We start from the raw sequence: 21,382 nt of genomic DNA on the forward strand, positions 1-21,382 counted from the left end.
CTTCTGAATCATTCCATTTGTCCCTTTGCTAATTGCTTTTTCAGAGTAATTTATAAAAAGCTGAGCTGCAGATATTCCTGTGGGGTCTCACCTCCACTGAGAGAGCTGACCCTCTTATTACTGTTTTCATTTTTACCTCAAAGAAGCTTCTCCTTTACATTATGGTACCTTATATTCTTCAGAAGCCTTTAGAGGAAGGATCTCGAAATTGGTTCATTAGAAACAGAAGTTCATCGTGTCAAGCAGTGCCACTGCTCGCCCACACTTGGAGGGGGCTCTAATGGATTGATGAGACAGGACTTGCTTCCCCACAACCTGTGATGAGTCTTCCCCAGCCTGTTGCTTCTCTCTGTGTACTTGCTGCATTGCTCTGTACAAGCTTTCCTCTCTTTCCTCAAAGTGTGGTGCAGAGCCTGTGCTGGGTGATTGCATGTTTGAGCTCCTTCAGTGCTTCTGGGAGGGGTTAATTCCTGGCTGTAGCTCTGCATTACTGGGATGTAAAAGTTTATTGTGACTATAGGTTAATTTAGCTTTTCTGCTACGGTGTTATCTTCCATGGAGGCTCCCTTAGCCCTGTGATCATGGACTCTTCAATGTGTTTTGTTATTAGTGCCTGTGATTTGGAAAATTCTGCTCAGAATCATTGGTGTATTTTGGCACAGTTGCAGATGTTACATTTTAAACTTTGTTTTTACATTTTCATTATTTGGACAGTACTTCTACTTAGCCTCATCTTACTGTTAATTGTCCCACTTTGTTAACCATGCTAGTTTTTTATTCTAAATTCTTTTCTCTTGAGATACATGTTTACTCTAATGACTTCAAATGGTCTTCCCACCTCCTGGGTGTGTTTTTCTTTACTGGGTTTTCCTTTTTAATTTTCTTTGAACAAGTGTCTGTTTTTAGGCAGCTGCCTCTTCAAGTTAAACTTGCAGTAGCAGGTTTGCAAGGCTGCCTGCAAGATTGTCAGTTTTAAGGTGCAAAGAGCCACTGGTAATATACTTGAAATCAAACCCACTAGTTCTGGGTGCTGCTCAGGACGTGCTGAAGAAGAGACTCTCTGCTTCAGAGGCCAGAAATTGCTGCTGGAGGGAGCAGTAGCTTCCTGTCTTAAATGTAGACATCTTTCCCTCCTGTCAGTTGCCCCGTCTATACAGGGAGATTGACATCTTCCGTTGTGCTTGTGTCCCCCTATAGCCATCGCAGCCTCACTCATCTCCTTTAAGGTTTGTAGTCGTTGCCCTACTCTGGATGGGTGGATGATGGAGGAACTAGTACTGTAATGTCTGGGCAGAGTCCTAGGGGCTCTGTGGCACTTGTTGATACAGTTAACTTGGTTGTGCTCTTTAAGTTCTCTTTAATGCATGCCTTAATGTCTAGCTCCTCCACCTGCACAGCCTACTCTCATTCCTGTGTAATTTGTACCCGTTCATTACCATGTCCCGCTGCTTATCGTCCCTCCACCAGGTTTCTGAGATGCTGGTTATGTTAATAGCCCCATCTGAACGAGGGCACTGCTGTTCATTCACCTTGCTTTTTAAAACCTTGGTGCTTGAATAGAAAAGCATACATCGTGTCTTGTTCTGTTCTTTCTCTCTGCAGGCCTGAGAGGGATGTCTGCTGGGGCTGCAGTCTACTGTTTCCTCCCTGACTGTTTTTGGCTTCTTTCCTATCCTTTTATTCAAGGATGCAAAATTTTCATGACTTCTCCACTGGAGACTGCATTTTCCCAAACCACATGTCTTGTCAAACTGTTGGCTCTCCCACAATATTTAGATAAAAGACCTTGTTTGTGTGCCAGTAGCCTTAATCCTTTCTTATTTGGATTTAGTACTTGGATCTTTATTGTATAGGTTCTACCTATTCAAGCCTGTCTTCAAGGTACTATATTTTGAACCTTGCAATGACTCTGGATTTCATTACAGGGCACTGGGGGAAGCATTTCTGAGCATGTTACTGAGTTGGTCCTGGCCTTTAGCCTGCTAGCTACTAGCTAAATCTTGCCTTCAAGACTGTTCTTTCCATCCTGCATTGGTGGTGACCATGTGGACCACACCATGAGTTCTTCCCCAGCCCAGAGTAGGGGGCATTCCAGATGTGAGAACACCCTGTTTGCATCCAGCAGACAAGTCATGTTCTGGCTGCCAGTTGTCTCCTTCCATTACACTGACCTTTTTCATCCTGTTGACAGAATTCCCTGTCTTCAGAAAGATATCCTTGGTATGAAAGAATATACCTCCCTCCTCCTAAGACAGTGTTTTGGAGCTGCTGGTCTGCAAGAACGCTCTGTGGTGTTCCTGAATGTCACTGCAATCTCCCTGGTCCCAGCAGACCTCCAGTTTGGCCATTCTTGTTAAAACACTTCACACTTTGTCTCTGAGGTCCGTGGGGACCCTTCACAATGTGCAGACCTGAGTGATCTGCCCATGGCCAGCCCTAACACTGCACAAAGCTGTCCAGCTGTGTATGTCCAACAAGTCTAATGCAGCTCAAATCCTCAGCATGGATTCCCTGTTCAGGCCTCATGATCCCATCTGAAAAGGGTCTTCAGGCATCCACTAAACAGGGATAGACTGAATAAATGATTCCTTTGAACAGTATCATAATCAAGTGTAAATACTTTTTTCTTCTTTTTAATAGTTTCTTTGCACCTTTTCAAGGCTGTTGCTTCTTAAGGTTCTACAAATATCCACCAAGAAGCTATAGGGATGTCTTCTGTTCCTAGGCAAACCTTAACTGTCCTGTTGCTTAGAGGCGAGGTGAATTCATGTCCTGTCACTTAATGATTCAAAATCCCTTCTGTTATGTTCACACCACAAACTCAGGATCCCTTGAGTAGAATGTGCTGTGAATTCTGGGCAATTCCATTAAATCACATAGTCTAAGCATCCCACACAAGCCTGAAACACAACCCCATGCAATGCAAGTGTTCATTCTGAATGTGTCTGGGATGTTGCAGTGATTTGCATGCATTTAAAAGTGAGATGTTTTGATTTTGTGTGAAGTGTGTAGTATAGAAAAGCTTGAGAATGAAGCAAAACATCTTATTTGGCCTGAGAATTTTTTAACTCCCCTCAACTTTTGGGTTTGGGTTTTTGCTGCAATTAACAGTGAACAGAAAGAAGATGCTAGTACCACTATAACCATGATGCAGTGTGTATGTGTTCAGTTAGGAGAAAATATTACAACAGAAGTTGCCTAGGTTCCTTAGTAAATGTGAGACTTATTATTTGTTATTAATTAAATCTCCAGCCTGAAGATAAGCTAATTATCCTAGATGTCAGTCTAATCTCTAGGAGACCATCTTCAAAAGCACGTGGGAAAAAGCCTAGGGCATATGGATATGGTATTTTTCAATTTTATTTGATGCCATACCTTGAAAACAAATAATAAGTTCCATTTAACTACTTGCTTTTGTAAATCTGGTGGTGAGCGTAGCTTTTAGGATGGGATTTAAACCACCTAGCTGCAGCCAGAGGATTATTTTAATTTTTGTTTCACTCAGAGCAGTGATTTACTTTTTTTTGACCTTTTCTTTCAGCTTGTGGACTCTTCTGGATGTCTCCCAGTGAAGGTGCAATTCCTTAAATTCCCAGTAAGTGTATTGTTACACAGCTGATGAAAACAGCTTTCCTTTGGTACCTGTCACAAACAATACAGCAGCAGTCCGGAGATTCACAGAGACTCATAGATTTGGGGCAGAAAGCCACTGGATAAAATTGTCTTGGCAAAACATTCAATTAGACTGAAAATTTACTGGTGACATGGGATGCCCTGGATCACTCTTTCCCTGTGCAGACACAGGCACCGTTAAATGGTCACCCCTTGTTTCCAGCCTGATGTCGCCTAGTTGCGGCTTCTAGCCTTTGGATCCTGTTATTCCTCTGCCAGACTGAGGAGCCCATTAGCTATGATAGGCCAATCAAACATCTCCTAATTGATCTAGTGATGTGGTTACTAGTGATGATGGGTAGATGAACTTGATGACCTAGGAGGTCCTTTCCACTTCTGTGCTCTGTGGAGGTAGCACAGTGTTAATGCCAGAGTGAATCACAGGTGTATCTCTGTCCTACATCTTTGGAAGCAGGCTCTGTGGCATCTCCATCAACTCTGATTACAAGGTAAAGTGTGTCCAGGCAAAACAGCCCATGGGACCAGACATGTAGGGCAATGAAAACAAAAAGAAAATAGCATTTGGACACTGACAGAGTTGTATGCTGCATCTGGGCCTGAGCAGGTTACAGGCAGTGACTCATACAGCAATGAGCCTCTGCAGTGAGGGCAGCTGGATGGTGTGACAGGGCTGAGAAGGACAGGCAGCCACAGAGACCCAAGTGAACATGTAACAGATTCAGAAGGGAGAGAAAGCAAAGGGACTCTGCAAATGCATGAGACCTACCTTGCTCTAGGCAGAGACCTAGCAAAATGAAGAGGGAATTCCTGAGGCAGCAGCTCAGTCCCTGTTCCCCAGCCCCAGGGCTCCATCTATCACTGAGCTCTCTGTTTCAGTCCTGCAAAGGGGAGGTCTTCTTTTTGGTTCACACTGTGTGAAGTGTAGTTGCATTTGTACAAATGCATTTACATGCAACAGCTGGTGTGTGACATCCTCAGCTTCATGGTGACCTCCCACAAAAGGTGCAAATGCAAGCTTTGTGCAAACTTACTAAAGCCTATTCAGAAGGCTCCATTCCTGCAGCCCAAATGTTGGCTTATGGTCTTATTATTTCCAGTTGGGAAACAGAGTGAATACAACCCCAGCCCTGGAAGGGACCACAGGCTCAGAAATCCCAGTAGTCCACCAGGAAAGACAGTTTTGCTGTTGGTCTTGCACCATCGTGGACAAACACTTGGGTTACGTTCAGCTAAGACACTGGATGTTCTAGGGCAAGGTGAATACACTTAATAGCTTGGGTTCCTTTGCACGCTGCCCATGTAAAGTTTTATTGGTTTTACCCTTCTACCAGGCACTGACTGGTAGAGAAAAGGGCTAGGTCATGATCTAGATACTCGTAGAAAAAAAAGAAATAGCACTGATTTGGGTCTTTCCCTGGCCTTGTTTCAGCTCTGGGATGCTGTTGGTGTCTGCCACATGCCACTCCAACTAGCCAATTTGCTAATCAATCACTGCTGGTGAGCATGTTGCTTCCCACTGCTGTCATTAGACATATGTTAGCTGATCTGCTCCACCACTAGACTGGCAACCTGGCTGCAACAGGATGCTTATTAAGTTGGATATGGGTGCACAGACTGGTGTGTTGTGTGAAACAGTGTTATTAAATGCAAGTGAAAAGCCACAGGTAGTTAAAGGTAATCAGGTAAACCTCAGGGCTTCCCATGGTGAGCATGTTCCTGCTGCAGGGATAACAAAGCTCTGCATGTGGATAAATGCTTATGGAAGAGGCATTGTTTATAACCGTCCTTGGGGAAACAGGTTGGGTTAAATGTGTACTGAACTCCCACGAGATGCATGTGCTTGAAGCAGACAAAAGGACTGAGGATGGTTTGCAGTGGCTGGTGGAATGTTTCAGACAGCACCAAACAGGATGAAAGAGCCCAAAAGACTCACAAATTTTTTGGGAAAGTTTCTTTCCCCCTCTCTGATGGAGTGTAAGTGGGAGGCTGGAGAAGTGTAGAACAAAAAGGGAAGCCAACAGTGTAGGTGCAGTCCCTGGTGATGCAGAGAAGGAAGATGCCTCACTCCTCTCTTCTCTCTCCAGAAGAAAAGCTGAATAAAAGACCAAGACTGCCGTGGCAATCAGCTATGTCTGCTGGAGATGCTGGAAGGTGCCTTTAGCTCAGCAGGTCACTAATCGGTGAGTGTTTAGCACTTCCTTTGGGAGGCATGATCCATACCTGTAGGAAAGTCCAGAGGTGAACTAGAGCCATGGGGTGGGCAGGACCTGGAACGGGTCTTCCTGGCCATGGTGTGCCTCAGCTCACTGGCTCTGGGAACAGATGCTTGATGGGGTATTCAGCCTTTGTGCAGTTCAGAGCATGGCCAGAGCAACCTCTTCTCTGCTCAGCATGAGCGGAGTTGCTGGTGTGTGGACAGGTCCTGGTGTCAGACACTAAAGAGCGCTTTGCTGTGGGACACTAATGTTGGAAGTCTCATGCTCGTGTGTGAGGGAAGCCATGCTAGCTGGAATTTGATTTGTCATGGTGTCCTAGTACTGTTGCCAGAAAGGGCCTGGCAAGCACTCCTGACAGAGCACAGGGATTTAGCAGCAAGTATATTAACTGAAAATCAGGTACAAACTTGCAAGGGATTTGATGACTGCAGACTTGCACTCTGGAGTATTTGACCACAGTGCAGAGTAGCAGACTCCAGGACTGCACGTTGAATGCCTGCATGAAATTTGGGGTTTGGCGTGTGAGTGGAGATAGCTAAGCAGTGAGGAGTGAATGGAGGTGGCTCTTTTAAGTGTGTTAGACCTAAAGTGATTCCCCAGAATCCTGATGCATTTCTGGTGAATTGTCTCCCATCTGAAGCATCAAGGGCTGTACCCTTAGCTTTGATTAGGCTGAACTATTCCTTTATTGACCACAATGATTCTATTGAAGGTAATGATGCTGTTTGATAGCATGTCTCCCTTTCCCACAGAAAGGTGTTAAACCTTTTTACATCTTGCATAAAGGGATGAGTCTCTTCTTCCCCAGGTACTGCCACATCATCAGCACATTGGGAAAAGGTTGCACAGTGGCTGAAAAGTAATAGTTATGGGTGCCTTGAAGTTCCACAGCTTTCAATTTAAAAATAGGGGGGTTTGACCAAATGCAAATGTTCACGTTGGTTGTATACTCTGTCCTAAATTTGGGGATATGGAAGGAGAAACAGAAAATTATGGAAAATCCATAGTTCTCATGCAAACATATTCTACTTTCAGTTGTAGTTGCTTATTTTTTTTAGTGAAAAATTAAGTTTTCTTTGGAAATTATCCCTGTTGGCTTGCAAGCAGCTATAGTTGGAATCTGTAGCAGTAGATGCCTCCAGTAATACCGCTGTTGTCTTTCAGATACATGCACAGAAATGCTTTATTCTCAGTTACCATTTCCTGGGAAAAGAAATTCAGGGTTCAGTCTTCCCATAGGTTCCTCCAGGGGAATGGCTGGTGCTGCGATGGATGATATGCATGGCTAAAGGTACCTGCCATCAGCCTGGCTCTGGGATAGGGTAGAGATCAGAGTTTCATGGTGCAATTAGCAGAGAGCGGGGTGTGGTGATACTATAATCTAAGAGCAACCAACACCCACATGGGGTGTGTTTTTGGCCTCCTGCGATGGGTACTGGCACTTAGGCTACCACACCCTGCGGCCAGTTCTGACACTATAGAGCCTTTGCTACCGATAAAACATAAATAATAATTTTGCAGAGAGAAAAACACTATGTTCTTGTCCCTTGTTCGGGTGGGGATGGCTAGTGATGAGGGTTGTTGGGTGACATGGAAGGGCTCAGTCCTCACTGGAGGGCAGGTTATTGGTACCCCTCACTGGAGCGGCACTTACAGGGTCCAGCTGGCAGCACAGGATGGGGAAGTGTTGCTCAAGCAGGTCATTTCATGCTGCGTAATCTGTTGTGCACTGTGCTCATGGGCTCTCCAGGCACTTTTCTCACTGTCCACAGGAAAATAATCTCAGGACAGATTTTCCTTCCTCTGCTGAAATTCTGCTGTTTCAGCAGCCCAGTGATGGTCATTGTCTGTTAGTTCCATGTGTGAGTTGAAGCCAGAGTCAGAAAAATTTCTACTTTGTTCCCAAACAATGGCTCTGTGTTTGGTTTTTTGCATGATCACTCTGGCTTTTAGTCGGTGGTGCCATGCTTCACTTCTAGCTGTGGCCCATGCCTGGTGCTCAGCAGAGGTTGGAAAATACCCACAATGAATCTGGGCAGTTATGCAATGCTGCACATGAAGTAAAATTCCTTTCTAACCCCTGCAGGCGATCAGTTTACGCCCTGAATGATGAGATTTTGATTACCCTTATCTAAGCTACAAATACTGTTAACGGCCGTGAAATCAGCTAGCTCTGGTAAGGCCCATCAAAGCACAGATCTTGGTGGCCTTCTGAAATTGCAAGTCCTTCACAGCTCTGCAGGATGCGTGGTGCTTTGCCATGGGAAATCCTTTCACTCTGCAGATGTTAGTTGCTGAGGCCTTGTAGATCAAAACCCAACTCCCACCATCTCCAGCGTAACAATTTTTAATGAGCAAATACCACCCTGGAAAGCGTTGACAGTAGGAATGGCAGGCTGTTTCCCCAGAGTCAGTGGGGAAAGCTCATTGCTTCGATGCTGGATCTCGATCTGAATGCAGAGACTGGTTCCAGCATCCCCAAACCCACATGGCATTGGTTATAGCATGGGGAGCAGCTTTGCTTTCCCAGCAAGTGCAGTTTCCCAGGGTAGCTTCATTCTTCTGTGAACAAAAGTTATTGAGCTGTGGGGAGGCTCCTGGCTGGAAAGTGGGACCTTTCCACAGGCCAGACTGAGATCTCTGGGTGGAATGAGGCTGGATGGTGTTAGACACTTGGATGCATTTCTCTCTCCTGGATTCCTCTCTCTTGTATTTCATGTACAGAAAAAGATAAATACATTTTAAAAAAAAAATCCAATCCAGCAATAAACCAGAGCTGCTTCTACCCTTCAACCAGATGAGTAGGAAGAAGAATTGGTAAATCAGTTTTCAAGGCTAGGAGACATCAATAGGACCAGTCAGTCTGGTGTGCCATGCAAACCAGACCATAGATGATACTAGTGGTTCCTATACCAAGCCTACCTAAGAGATAGCATTGTTGTTTTGACTTGTGGGAGGATCTCTCGCATCACAGGGATGAGTTCCAATATAAGACCAGGGGTGAATAGACTGAAATAGGTGTGACCCAGAGGATAATGCAGCATTCTGCATCTTAGTGTACCCACTGTGAAATGCAAATAATAACAGGGGAACCTTGTAGGGATTCATTAGTCCTTTGAAGATGGCATGTGTTACATGCTATTATTGTGATCTTCCAAAGTTGGCCTCATCCCTGCCTTTTGGACATACACCTCTTGCTGTTGCTCACTTCCTGATTCATTTCCCCCTCCTCCCTGGCACCGTCAAGCTAAGTCAGCAGTGGCAAAGGCCTGTCCGGGACAGTCAGACACATGTCATGGTGGCTCATGGCCTGGGAAGGGTTGCAAAGATGAGGCACATGCTCTGCTTCAAGCACAGAGTGCTGGAAACTGATGCCATTGCATTGCAGATGTGACAAGGAGACCCAGGACCTTTCTGTGCCGGAGAGTGTACAAATGGCATGTAGGACAGTTCATAACCCAAGATGCTTTTTGTGACTTTTAGATCAGAGCTGAAAGGTGGATTTGGGCAGGAAATGAAACCTGGTGACAGAGAAAAGCATCCCATGAGATGCTGGGACCAGAGGAGGATGCAGTAGATGCTGTATTTAGGGGAAGTTGTTAGATGCTCTCGGTGCACAGAGATTTGCAAAGTAACTGATCCAAATTAAATTTATCCACAGTCTTTCCTTTTGAAGCAGTGAGTCCCCCTGACACAGGTGGGGGTTTTTGTGTATTTTATTTTTCAGTAAAGCTTGCTGCCATGCACTGGACATGTTTCGGGAAAGATTTTTGCTGAGGCTCCATGTGCTCTAGGGTGCATGGGACTTGATGTGCACCTGATTCTTAGAGGTAGATGAAATCAGGAAATTCCTGTAATTCCTCTGCTGGCATCTAGCAGCTCACTCTCCTTGGTGAGCCAGCAGAGAGGGAATAGTGCTCCAGGATGCTCGGAGTTAATGCTCTCCACTGCTTCGTGTGCAGTGATGCAGCCAGGTGGTGTGGAGAGTCAGCTGCTGTGCTGCTGAGCTGGGTTGCACACCCAACATGCAGGTGGGAAATGAGCAGCCACTTGGGAAAGACTCTTCACTGGGTCAGACTGGTGGAGATCTGCTTTGGTGTCAGGAAGTTCATCCTGGCTGAAGGAAAAGGACTATGGTGTAGACTTTGTGTACCTACCGTAACTGTGATTTTTCAGGTTGCTCCAAGAGGCATATGAGCATATACTCTTCACTGGTCTCTTCCATGTTTGAAATTTTGTCCATTCAGTGAGGAAAAAGAATGCTTTTTGATGCCCGGAGATCTGGGCAGCACTCACCTGAGAACTGCAGCAAGAGTAGGTATGAACAGGGGAGCTCTGAGACATGTGGCTATTGCAGTCCAGAAACTCAAACCCATTAGCTTGGGCTGACTGGCTTGTTGGCTGATCAGCAACTGGGTTTTGGTCACAGGAGTGCATGCAAGCAGAAGAGCTTTGTCCAGTGTCATAAACCTTGTTCTTGCATGGGACGTGTGCAGATGAAGTGCCTCCCAGGCTGTGCTGAGGAGATGGGTGAGACTTGTGGCTCTTCTTGCAGCAGAGTCTAGCCCAGGGTAGGTGCATAACTTGGTGTCTCTGGGGGGCAGGGAGCCATCTTGACGTGGTGGTTGCTGGCAGAGGTGAGTCCTTTTCCAAAGCTCTAGACAAGATGCGCAGAACAGACCCTCTCTGTGGGCATCGCTTATGCAGATGCAGCCCAAAAGGTTATGTTAGCTTGCAACGTTAGCGTGGCAGCGCAATAATCTTCCCTTGATATTTCTTATTTGACAGCTGCAGGTGAGCCCAAAGTGAGCTGCAAGAGACTGCTTGCTCTGAACCTAAAGTGTTAATAATACTGAGAGTCTGATTAAAAATGGGCAAGTGTCTTTGAAGTCCCTGCATTTTGAAATATTTCATTTGGAGGTGTAACACATGAAACACTGAAGCTGAGAGCTCTGGACTCTCTGCTTTGGCTGTGAAGAAAAAACCCACTACTCTGGGTTTCCTTTGTTAAATATGCCAAACAACTATACCTCTTCTCTTTCAGCCCTGAGTATCTCTGGGTTGTGAGGGGGTGTAGTGGTGGGTTGGAAAAGAGAGAAGTTTCAATATATCAGAGAAATTAAGCGTTAAGCAGTAGTGCTGATGGAGTTCCTCTGAGGGGGAAGAGAGATGGCAGGGAGGTAAAAAATGTGTCAATCAAGACAGAAAAGGACAACGGTGGTGGGAATATCGGCATGTCTGTAGTTTTATTAGAAGTATGTGGGATCTAGTTTTCTCACTCATGTTACCTTCCACTGGGTCTGAAGAAGTTCACTTCCCTGGAAGAAGGTGATGGGACCTAGTCTTGAAGGCTGCCCGTGCTGGTGTGAATAGGGCACTTGCAGAGAGAGCAGAGCACAAACCACCTGAGAGTGTGTCCTGGGACCTGTGAGGCTGTGAAGGTCGTGGTGGTGTGAGCTTGGCTGGCCCTCAGGAGGAACAGTGAGCAGTGCTGGCAGCACACACGAGCATGTGTTGCTTTTCCAGGCTGGTCTAAGGACCCAGCAGTGACATTGGGTAAAGTCCCCTTTGCTGAGAGTCATGTCGATTATACTGAAGTCACAGCACTGATTGCAGAGATGTGAGTTTTCCAGTGGGGAAGAAAAAAAGGCAAACGGTGCTGTGAAGAGGACTGTCTCTAGCAGCTGTGCCAAAGTAGGTGAAACATGGGCTGCAGATCCTTATCAGGGCTCATTTTGTCCTGCTGTGGTGGCTTCGGAGACCTGACCCAAAACTGTGCCTTTGTCTGGGGTAAGAATGGGGCTGTGCAGCACATGCTCTCAAGCATTGAGGTCACCCTCAGAGCTGCTTGGGCTGGAGACTGGCATTCAAACAATAAAAAGCTCCCAAAGCAGAGATGGTTTAAAAAAAACCACAAAAAAGCCCAACAAAACCCCAGCCAAAAAACCCCCAATCCCACCAGTTATACTGCCAGGAATCTTTCCCTTGACAAAAACATCCCTAAGTGTTGCTAAAGCCATTAGAAGAGAGGTGATCCCATCTGCAAAAGTGCCATGTCACTAAAGGGAAGAAAAACAATTTTCTGAGTGGAGAAGGCGTCTCAATTATTTTTATGTATCTATAGATACATTCCTGTGCAGGCACAGCCTGTGAAGGAGTGCAATGTGGGAACATCAGAAAATGGGAGAATTATCATAGGAAGGGGAGTGTAAGCATGTTCATCACTAATTGGGGGTGTGAATCATTTGGCTGCTTATTAGGGTCCCTTCTCCTTGGGACCCTGAAGAGGGAAGAGGTGAATTTCCCCTCTGGCTGTGTCTTGCCCAGCTTGGTGGCTGTAGGACTTTGTTCCTAGGACTCCTCACAACCTCTTGGATTCCTACCTGACAAGAGTTTGCCTACGTTTCATGTTATGTTCCCATTTTCCCCTGCATTTTCCTAGTTGCTCCTCCATGATAATTCTTATCCTGTTTCCTGTTTTTCTAGCAGAATGTGGTGGAAAATGGACCCAATGAGAGCTGTCCTACCAGGCATAGCATCATTATATGCTGTTTACTTTTCCAAAACTTTAACTCAGACATGAACAAAAGGGTCTCTAATATCTTTTCTTGCCCTCAGCTGCTTTTCTGAGTGGCATGTTGTTCTTCAGCTGTTTGGCATAATATTTAAATTATGATTAGCAAGGTGCTGCACTAAACCATCACTAGAGCATCAGGATCATCTCTCCTACAGATCTGATCCTACAGTACAAACTCCTATGGAAATTAATGGGCTGTCTGGATTCCAGTACAGGATTGAGACTTTATTGTGTAAATCCATCAATAAAGGCAATCAAGTGAGTCAGGCAAGGTTTATGTTTAATACACTCTTGCTGTCATCCCTCATTATTCTGCTCAGGTTTCCTTTTGTAAGTCAAGCACACAGGAACAAATCCTTCAAACCACAGGGCTTTGCAGGGTTCTCCCCATCCCCTGACATCACATTTCATACCATTGTTGTTTTTTTTTTTTAGGAGGCTGTAGTTATGCAGCAGTAATTGGAAGGGAAATTCTTCTTTTTTTCTTTTGAGACTTGGTACTGAACATGGTTCTGGTTTTGGTGTCAAAGTGTGTTTGGGCCATTCTGACCTTCTCCCACATGTTGGTGTGGTGGACAGGGTGCTGTAGATGGGAGAGATGCAGTGGTCACAGGGCCTGGCTGGGGTCAGGACCTGGGTTGGTCTCTCCTTTTCCTTGGTTCTGTCTATACTGCCAGGCTGGGACCTGCTCTCACCTGGCCAGTCTGACCAGGTCTGGTGCCCACTCTACTTCCTTCAGGAACAGGGTGGTCAGCCAGCTGTCTTAAATTGCGGAACTGTTTCACTTCTCTGTAGGAATAGAACTTCTGGAGGAAAAGAAAATTTTAAAAACAAAACCCATTTAAAAATGCACCTCCCCAAACCCTACCACCTCAGGACTGACTCATGGGGAGACACCTCAGTAACAGAGAATGTCTTTTGGTTTTGTCCTTCAAATCGATTTCCAGCTCTATTCACTTTTAAACTACCATACACTTTTTCTTGCTTTTTCTATTCTGGATCTTTTACAATCTCTCCCCAGGATTTACTGAGACATGCTATATCAGGTTAGTTTTCTTATCCTCCTGTTGGCCTCCCCCCTAATTCCATGCCCAAATATGCATACAGAAGTTAACTCATTCAGGGCAATGCACAGCTCTTCAGATCTGCCATGAACCATCTGTATGACCTCAGGCAGTTTTCTGTTCCAAGCTCTCCACTGTGAACCTGCATATGATTTTGCTTTGAGCTGAAATGTTAGGGATGACCACGCACCAAATTAGGACTCTCCTTACTTGGCTTTGGCTCTAGTTGTACATGCTAACAACTATTCTGATCTGAGAAACATGTGGCAGCAATTTATTACAATGGTTTATCCCTGAGCTGTGTTGGCCTGTCTGGCCAAACACATACATCATGCAGAAGTATGTTTTCTTCCTTTCTCAGATGGTCCTGACCTGAGTCTGAGCATGGGCAAGCAGGCTTCAGCTGTGCAGAAGCTCCTCATCACTCTGGTCTGCTTGACTGTCATTTATCCACCTGTTTCAAGCCTTGTAAATTACTTTTCTCTCCGAATTCTCCTCTTTTCACTGGAGAACAAGGCACACAGCTTCTTCCTGTGTAAATCACATTCCAAAGCTTTGATGTCATCTTTATTTTCATCTCTTGAGTCTCCTGAGAAATGCTGCACAGGATGACAACCTTCATTTTTATCTCTTCTTTGGGAGAGACCTGAGCAGGGCTACTTTGCTGGACCCTTTAGCATCAGTAACAACACATCTGTGAGCATGGATCTGCTTGAAGAGAAGTATCTATATGGTCTGCCAGGTTCCACGTGGGCTGGGAAAAGGTTTTCACTAATAACATTGCAGCTTCTTCTGAAGACAACAAGGAGGGACAGGGAAGGGATGAGGATTCAGGAGTATGGGTTTCTCATGTGCAGTAAGAACCATAGCAACAAACTCAGAGTTTCAACAAAGCCTCAAACTTGATGTTTTTCAACGTTGCCTGAATATTTAGGTTCATACTTGAGTTCTTTAATAAAAGCAGACTGACTTCCAGAGGTCTTCAGTGACCTAGCCCTCCTGTCGTCTCTGCTGGAGCCAAGTTATTAAAATAAAACCCTTTCAGCTGTTTTGTTCAGATCTGAAGGGTACTAGGGGTGTGTTGACTGGGGTACCTCTGTCTTATGAACCACTCTAAAGATAGCAAGAATTCCTCTGTCTGTGTGTGGAAACTGAAATGATCCATTTATAATTTTCTTACCTTAACAAAATACAGGGAGTGACTCAAATATGTCCCATCCTTATGGAAATTAATTGTGTTAATAGGATCATTAGAATTTAGAGCTACTGTCATCAGACTGGTTTTTGCAGCTAATGATGGTTCTTGGGAAGATTATGTCATAATGAAGGCGGAGAATCTGGTCATCTATATATACCTGATCTGACCTGAGCCCTTTCTTTGGGTTTCATTGAGCAATGCACTAATAGAGTCAACGTAAGCAAACAGCTGCCACCCTCACCATGAAAATAGAAGGTGCCTCGGTGGTCCTTGCTCTGGCATTTTTCTGCTTCTTCTCAGGTTAGTAACTTCTGATGTTCTCTGTGCGGAAGTTTGGGACTGATGGAGGACACGGCCTGGGAGCTACTGTAAAGGCGGTGAGACAGAGGATTAGAGAGCCCTTGTTCTTTAAAAAGCATAGTGGCATAACCAGAAGGCCATCATTTTTTACTGTACTATTTGTATTAATATAACACATTCTTGATAATGGCTTTTTCTCTCACATGTGAAAATGGTGATGTTACACTGAAGGTGAAAGTATCTATTTTTAGTAGAGTTAACAGTTTAAGAACAAACAAACAAAAAATCCCTAAGTGGAGAAATACAAATTTCTAACCAGACTGAATTTTTGTGTTTAAAAAAAAAAAAAGGCAAGCTTAACTTTGAACAAAAGTATAATAAAATTTTTGGTAAATTCAGAAAAATGGGGATTTGTTGTCAACACTCTTTACTAAGGAATGCATTTTTGTATGGCTATAGTAGAGAGACTTCAGCAGGAGTTTAGGCTTGTTGCAGTGATCTTTCACTTTACTGCTTGTTTGTTTTGAGAAAGAGCTAATGGAGGATTTCTTGATGGTACCCTGTGATGCTACTGATGATGTAACAGACAAGGATGAAATATGTATTATAGCAGCTCTAAGATTACGTAGAAAGAAATGTATATCAACTATCCACCTGGTGACTCATTAATTTGGTAATTTGTGTGAAGTACTGCAAATGGAATGGGCCTTGAAAAAGAATTTGAAGGTTTGGACAAACAATGCTATTATGGGCTAGCTCTGGTACCCCAATTCTAACTGAAGATGAAGAAAGTAAAAAACATTTGGGTAAGGCTGATAACACTACCAAGGCTGTGGGGTAGAATAATAGAGAAACAGTTACTGAATCATCCTTGGAACTTGGATTTTAAGACTGAGAAAAGTAGCACAGTAAAGGAGGGCACAAAGACGCAAAAAAAATGGATGTGCCTTTGCATTTGAATGACAAGCAGTGCAATGTTCCAGAAAGTCTCTTAATGCCCGGTCCTTTCTATCAGTCTACAATAATGCATTGGATTAGCTTTTATCTAGAGGTATTTGGGTGGATTAGGAAACTGCATCAAGTATTTTAATTAAATGCTTTTGATTTAAAATTTCCCTTCAAAGATTTTGTATGGTTTCATTGTTGGGGTTTTTTGTTGCAGATGTTGCCAGCCAAGCTTCGATTAAGGCAAGTCCAACCTTTTTTATTCTGATTCTCCTTTTGTTTTGTCAACTATACTGCTTAATGCATACTCTGAGCAGTCATTTAGATGGACTATACTTAGATATAATGCTTTTTCAGTTGTGGAAAAAGCAGTGAATTTCTCCATTACAATCCTTTTGTAATACGGCAATGGCTCTAGCTGACAGTGTATGTTTGGTGCGCTGTGCTGAGCGCATATCCAAACAGCTCTGGGCTGGAAATCTCATGAGATGAAGTTAGGAAATGGCATGAATTATATTTCTAATGATATTTCAGAATTTTGCTTCTGACCCAGCAGAAACCCCTGCTTCTGATAATTCCTGAGTTTGATAATTAAAAGAATTAAGGCAAGTCCTTTGACTCTCAGAAAATTATTTGATTCAATGACTGAGAAGCCAGCTCCATTCACATTTTAATCAAACAAGCTTGTCTCTCCTCAGTAAAGACCATTTTGGAAAATGTAGCAGTCAAAAATAACTAAATGGTTCATTGATTATCCCTAGTCTGCATTTCAGTTACCCAGCAGAAGAGGCAATTGGTTGATGCCACATTACACGATATTACTGCTCCGCTTCCTGAGAGGATTGTGCTTTTCTGTGCTTCAGTGTTGCACCTGAATTGCTCTTCAGTCACTCTGGTCGATTCATTACTCTTGCATCCCACTGGCACTTCTAGGGCTATATTTTTCCGCTCTTGACTAACTTTATAACATAGAGTCGTCCCCTGCAGCAAGTAGCAATTTGCAGCTCTATGCAAGTTAAATATGTATTCCTTTTCCCATGTATAATGGCCTTGCAACAGGTTTTGAACTTTCTCGTTGCCTTTTCTGCCTCAGGAGCCATGAGCAGGGCTCTGGGTGCAGCCTGTACCATACGTGGTGTGTGGTGAGGGATAGGGATGAGGAGTGGGGTAGCCCCAGGCTTGGGGTGAACAAACTATTGCTGTTGAGAGCCTGTCGCCCACCCCAAAAAGCTCAAATGTGAATGAACTGTTCTCAGGATCTCAATGGCCTCTGAGGGAGCTTCCACTGACTGTCCTCCTCTGCTTTTCAGAATGAGTGCAGGAAAATTTGGTCACTTCTGCGCAGTGGGAAGTTTTCCTGTCCCACCAACAAGGAGCCCGTCAGCAGCCCGGATGGCAAAGTAGACCTTAACAAGTGCCTGATGTGCCAAAGGTTGCTGTGAGTATTGGCCACCCACCAGCTCCTGCAGCCGTCCTGCCCGTACACAGCATGTCCCCTCCTGTAGCAAGGAGCCTGCTCTCAGGATGCTCTGTCTCACTCTGAGGTGTAAAATTGTAGTACTGGGCCAGGCAGACCAGTCTGTAGCTCTTCAGCACACCCGTGAACCCGGTAGTGCTCTCCAGCTCATCACACCGGGGGGGATGCACCACGGGGTGTGAGGAGCAAATGCAGGCTGAAAACACGTGTGGATTTAGTTTCTTGTTTCCATAGACAGTGGAAACACCTGGATGTTAGCAGAGAGAAAGGATGGCAAAATGCCCCCAGTGCAGAGATGCTAAATACCCTGGGCATGTCTCACTGAGCCAGAGCCCAGTGCCGGTCTGCCCCGCCGCCTTGCGCAATGGGGAGGTGGGGTTGGCAGGACTGGCCTTTAATCACTAGCTGTTTTAGTTTTACGTCCGAGGACTGTACACTGCTCTGTCACTCACACTTCCCTCTCTTGCAGGGAAAGAGATTCAAAAAACAAAGGGAGTGGTGGAGAGGCGAACAGGAATGTGAACTCCTTGGGAGAGGTGAGGTGAAACATCGCTACCGAAGCCAGTTTTATCGGCACGCCGGGAGCAGGATGATGCGGTGATGTTGCGTCTTCTGCCTCTGACCCACTTGCCGAGTGCGTTTCCTTGTCTGCGGCGTGGGAAACGCTGGCTTGGCCGATGGGGAAGGGCCCAGCGATGCACCTGCAATGGCAGCAGGGCAAACGCGCTCCGCCTTGGCGAGAGGGTCCAAAGGAGCGTGAGGCTTTGTGCCATCCATGAGCGTAAAAGAACCCAAAGCTCCTCGCGGCTCCTCCCAGGCTATCTAGTCCCTATCGGGCAATTACCGACACGGCATGTATGGTCTGTGCCTGACACGGTATAGGCTAAGGAGGATACCTGCCTGTTTATAAGGCGCACCATTGGCATCTGACAAATAATTAATAGCAGTGATGGTGCATGTGAGCTGTGACTAGGGCAGGGTGTGGGAGCAGGCTGGCTCTAATTGTCCCTTGTTTATCTTGTTGATGCACCTGGCTGGTTTCTCTTACCCATAGCTGGTTTTTTTAGATAGCAGGTCTTTATGTGGAGGGACTTGACTTTTTGAGCCTTGGGTTTTCATTCTAGATAGGAGTGAATTGGTTTCCATCAGATAGTGTTGGCTGAAATGTTTTTTCGTTTTTTTTTTTTATCTGGTTAAGCAGTGTAGCTTTCCAGCTCTTGTGTGTCTAGGCAATTTAAACGCTTTGTAAAGCATAGCTGTCCTCAGGGAGATCTCTTTTAAAGACCTGACTTGCTGAAGTGTGGTCCTGAAGGCAGAAGGACAGTTTTACAGTGTCAGGAAGAGACCTACACTGAATTTCTTTGTTCAACCACAGATTTTCTGACTGGCTTTTGGCAAGTAATTTTCTGGGCTTGACTTCCCCATCTGCAGAGATGGGATAAGTTATCAAACCATTTCCTTTATACAGTGTGTGTGTGTGGGAAATGCAGATCACGTGGCAGATAACCTTAAAAGTGCTGTATAAAGGATCCTAAAGACTTCACGTATAGCATGTGTTTCTTATGCTACAAACCTGCTTGCTTGTCCTGAAAGTCACAGGAAATTAAAGACCAGATTGAAATGCTTAAGTAGGTTTTGCATTTTGTGAAAGAATGCTTTGCTTCAATTAATGCATAACATCATATTAAATGGAAGGTAAAAATGGCCATTTCTTACCCCAGTATAACTGGAAAGGAGGTGTACAAGGTTTTTTTTTTTTAATGCCTGCAGCTTCATCTTTTTACTGTGCATGGATTTTAAAATTCTCGGTAGTGTGCTCACTCATGAGGGATGGGAAAACTGACTTCCTCATTCAAAATTCACTAAGAAATTATTGCTTTTGTACTTAGAGTGGAACCTAGGCCCTTCGGACAGGATCTTGCTTTTGTTATCTATTAGAAATAAGACTATGCTGGATGCAAAAGACAAATGTGCTCATCTAAACATGTGGATTTACTTATGTTGTGTGCTATAGTTTAAGAGAACACATCAGACTAACTATGGTTTTCCACTGAGTTACACCTCAAGGAAACAAAATAGTGTTTGAAATATAATTCATTGGGTGGATAATCCTTTGTGGATTTGTGGGAGGTGCGTCCCTCTGTCAGCATATCTGTGCCAACCCGTGTTTTTGGCACTTCCGCAGGATGACTGCCGAGAGTTTCGGGATCTGTTCAAGAAAGGAAAACTTTCCTGCACCCGAGAAAATGACCCTGTCCGGGATTCCTCCGGGAAGCAACACAGCAATAAGTGCATCATGTGTGCAGAGAAGTTGTGAGTAGAAAGAGGGGGGGGGAAAAAAAAGCTTTTTCTGTTAGACTGAGAAAGTGGCTGCTGGAGAGACCTGGCGGCTGGTGCCAGTGGATGGGATCACTCCCCCTCGTGCAGCCGATGGCAGGGAAAATGTCTCGCTCCCTGGAGCACCGTGGTATTCATTTTCTCATCTTTCTTCTCTTCCAGCAAAAGGGAGAATGAGCGGAAGTTATCTAAAAACAGACAAGGAAAAGATAAGGTGAGATTAAAGTATTAGGTGGGTCAATATAAAACTTTATTGGATTTTCACCCAAGATAGAGAAAAGGCAACATTATTCTACTCAATTGCTCTGTCTCTACTGATTTAATTTTGAGATCCGCTTTCCTTTTCCTCTTTATTTCTTGTTCATGCTCTTGAATCCCCCAAGTGAACCACTTATGTCTGAATGTTGCAGTCTATCCCATTGACCTGTGGATCTAGGGACAGGCATATCCCATCAGAATATGAACCCAGATGTGCTGCACTGTCCTGAAACCTGGCTCAAGGGTAGAGAAGCCAGTGCTGCTGAGGGTGCTAATTTGGTTAAAAGGAAAAATTAGGTGAAAAACTCTAATCTGAGCTCTGATAAGCTTAAGAGATTGTTGTATTCTGGGAAAAGAGCTCAGCCCTGCGCTGTCTCCATGTGCCTGTTGCTCAGTTTTAGCTTTTCTTGTTGGAAACTTTGTTCTCACGGTGCTGCCGTTTGCCACCTTCACCCTGTCACTCTGCACCCCCTGTGCGCTGATGCTTTCCTGGTGAAAAGCAGCTCTGTAAGGGGGGGAAAAAAGTCCCTTTCCAACACTTACCTTCCAATTTCTGCCATGGCGGGGGCTGGTGTGGTCCCTTTAAGCCTCGGTCTTGGGGATAATCCTGTTTCAGTGCTTTTCCTAATGACTTTGACACAAAAAAATGGAAGCATAAGTGAAATTTGCTGATGGCAAAGCTGGGAGGCAGTATCAGCAGAGGAGGATCAGCAGATCACTCAGGACTAATTGGATAGTGCTGAGGCCTGGAGTAATAGAAACAAGATAAAATGTAATAACAGTGCAAGATCACACAGTCAGTGATTAACCAGAATTCCTGCTTGTCGGTTAGAAGTGACAAAGGATAAGAAAGCCCTGCATTTATTAGTGGGTCAGGGATGCGACAGGCCATGAAAAAGGCAAATGCAACTCTTGGATGTACTCAGTGAGGTTTTTGCAGCAGAGGTTGGGAAGTTAAGAGCTCCAGAAATACTAGTTCAAAGGGAGACAGTTTGAGAGAGACTATTAGGGGAATGCAGATCTGTCTCAGAGATGGAGGACTGGGGTCCTGAGCTGGGCTGGTCCCAGGGAATGAGGCATAGAGGGGCTGGGAGAGCTTTCCTGGGCTTGCTGGGGAGGGAAAGCATTGCCTGAACTGCATGGAGAGGAGAGCACGTGCTGGTGATGCGGAGAAGCAGTGAGGCTCTCAGGCAGCCCCACTGAAGTGGGGTGTGACATTGTTTATGATGGGAGCAATGCAACATGACTGCTGGCCACAGCAGATCCAGGCTTATCCTGTGCCGAATCATGTATCTCCTACCCATGGCTAGTTTGGCTTTAGGGACGTGTGGGGCTTTGTACTCTGAGCATTTCACCAGTAACAAAGCTGAGGAGCCA

The 21,382-nt window shown here is 44.9% G+C and overlaps 1 protein-coding gene across 2 annotated transcripts in view; it reads left to right on the forward strand.

Annotated features, from left to right (window-relative positions):
• Positions 1 to 21,382, forward strand: part of LOC142603824 (serine protease inhibitor Kazal-type 5-like) — a 114,546-nt gene that overhangs the window by 83,048 nt on the left and 10,116 nt on the right. The window contains exons 1-7 of one of the 2 annotated variants that reach the window (XM_075766362.1): positions 4,770 to 4,889; positions 5,718 to 5,813; positions 16,151 to 16,176; positions 17,244 to 17,371; positions 17,880 to 17,946; positions 19,596 to 19,723; positions 19,910 to 19,961. In XM_075766362.1, coding sequence (XP_075622477.1) covers positions 17,355 to 17,371; positions 17,880 to 17,946; positions 19,596 to 19,723; positions 19,910 to 19,961 — 264 coding nt within the window. In that variant the 5' untranslated portion in view covers positions 4,770 to 4,889; positions 5,718 to 5,813; positions 16,151 to 16,176; positions 17,244 to 17,354. Of the gene's footprint in view, positions 1 to 4,769; positions 4,890 to 5,717; positions 5,814 to 16,150; positions 16,177 to 17,243; positions 17,372 to 17,879; positions 17,947 to 19,595; positions 19,724 to 19,909; positions 19,962 to 21,382 lie in introns of those variants that run through there. The other variant, XM_075766361.1, reaches the window with a different exon arrangement.

The sequence above is a fragment of the Balearica regulorum genome, chromosome 14, assembly GCF_011004875.1.
Source record: "Balearica regulorum gibbericeps isolate bBalReg1 chromosome 14, bBalReg1.pri, whole genome shotgun sequence".
Taxonomy (NCBI): domain Eukaryota; kingdom Metazoa; phylum Chordata; class Aves; order Gruiformes; family Gruidae; genus Balearica; species Balearica regulorum.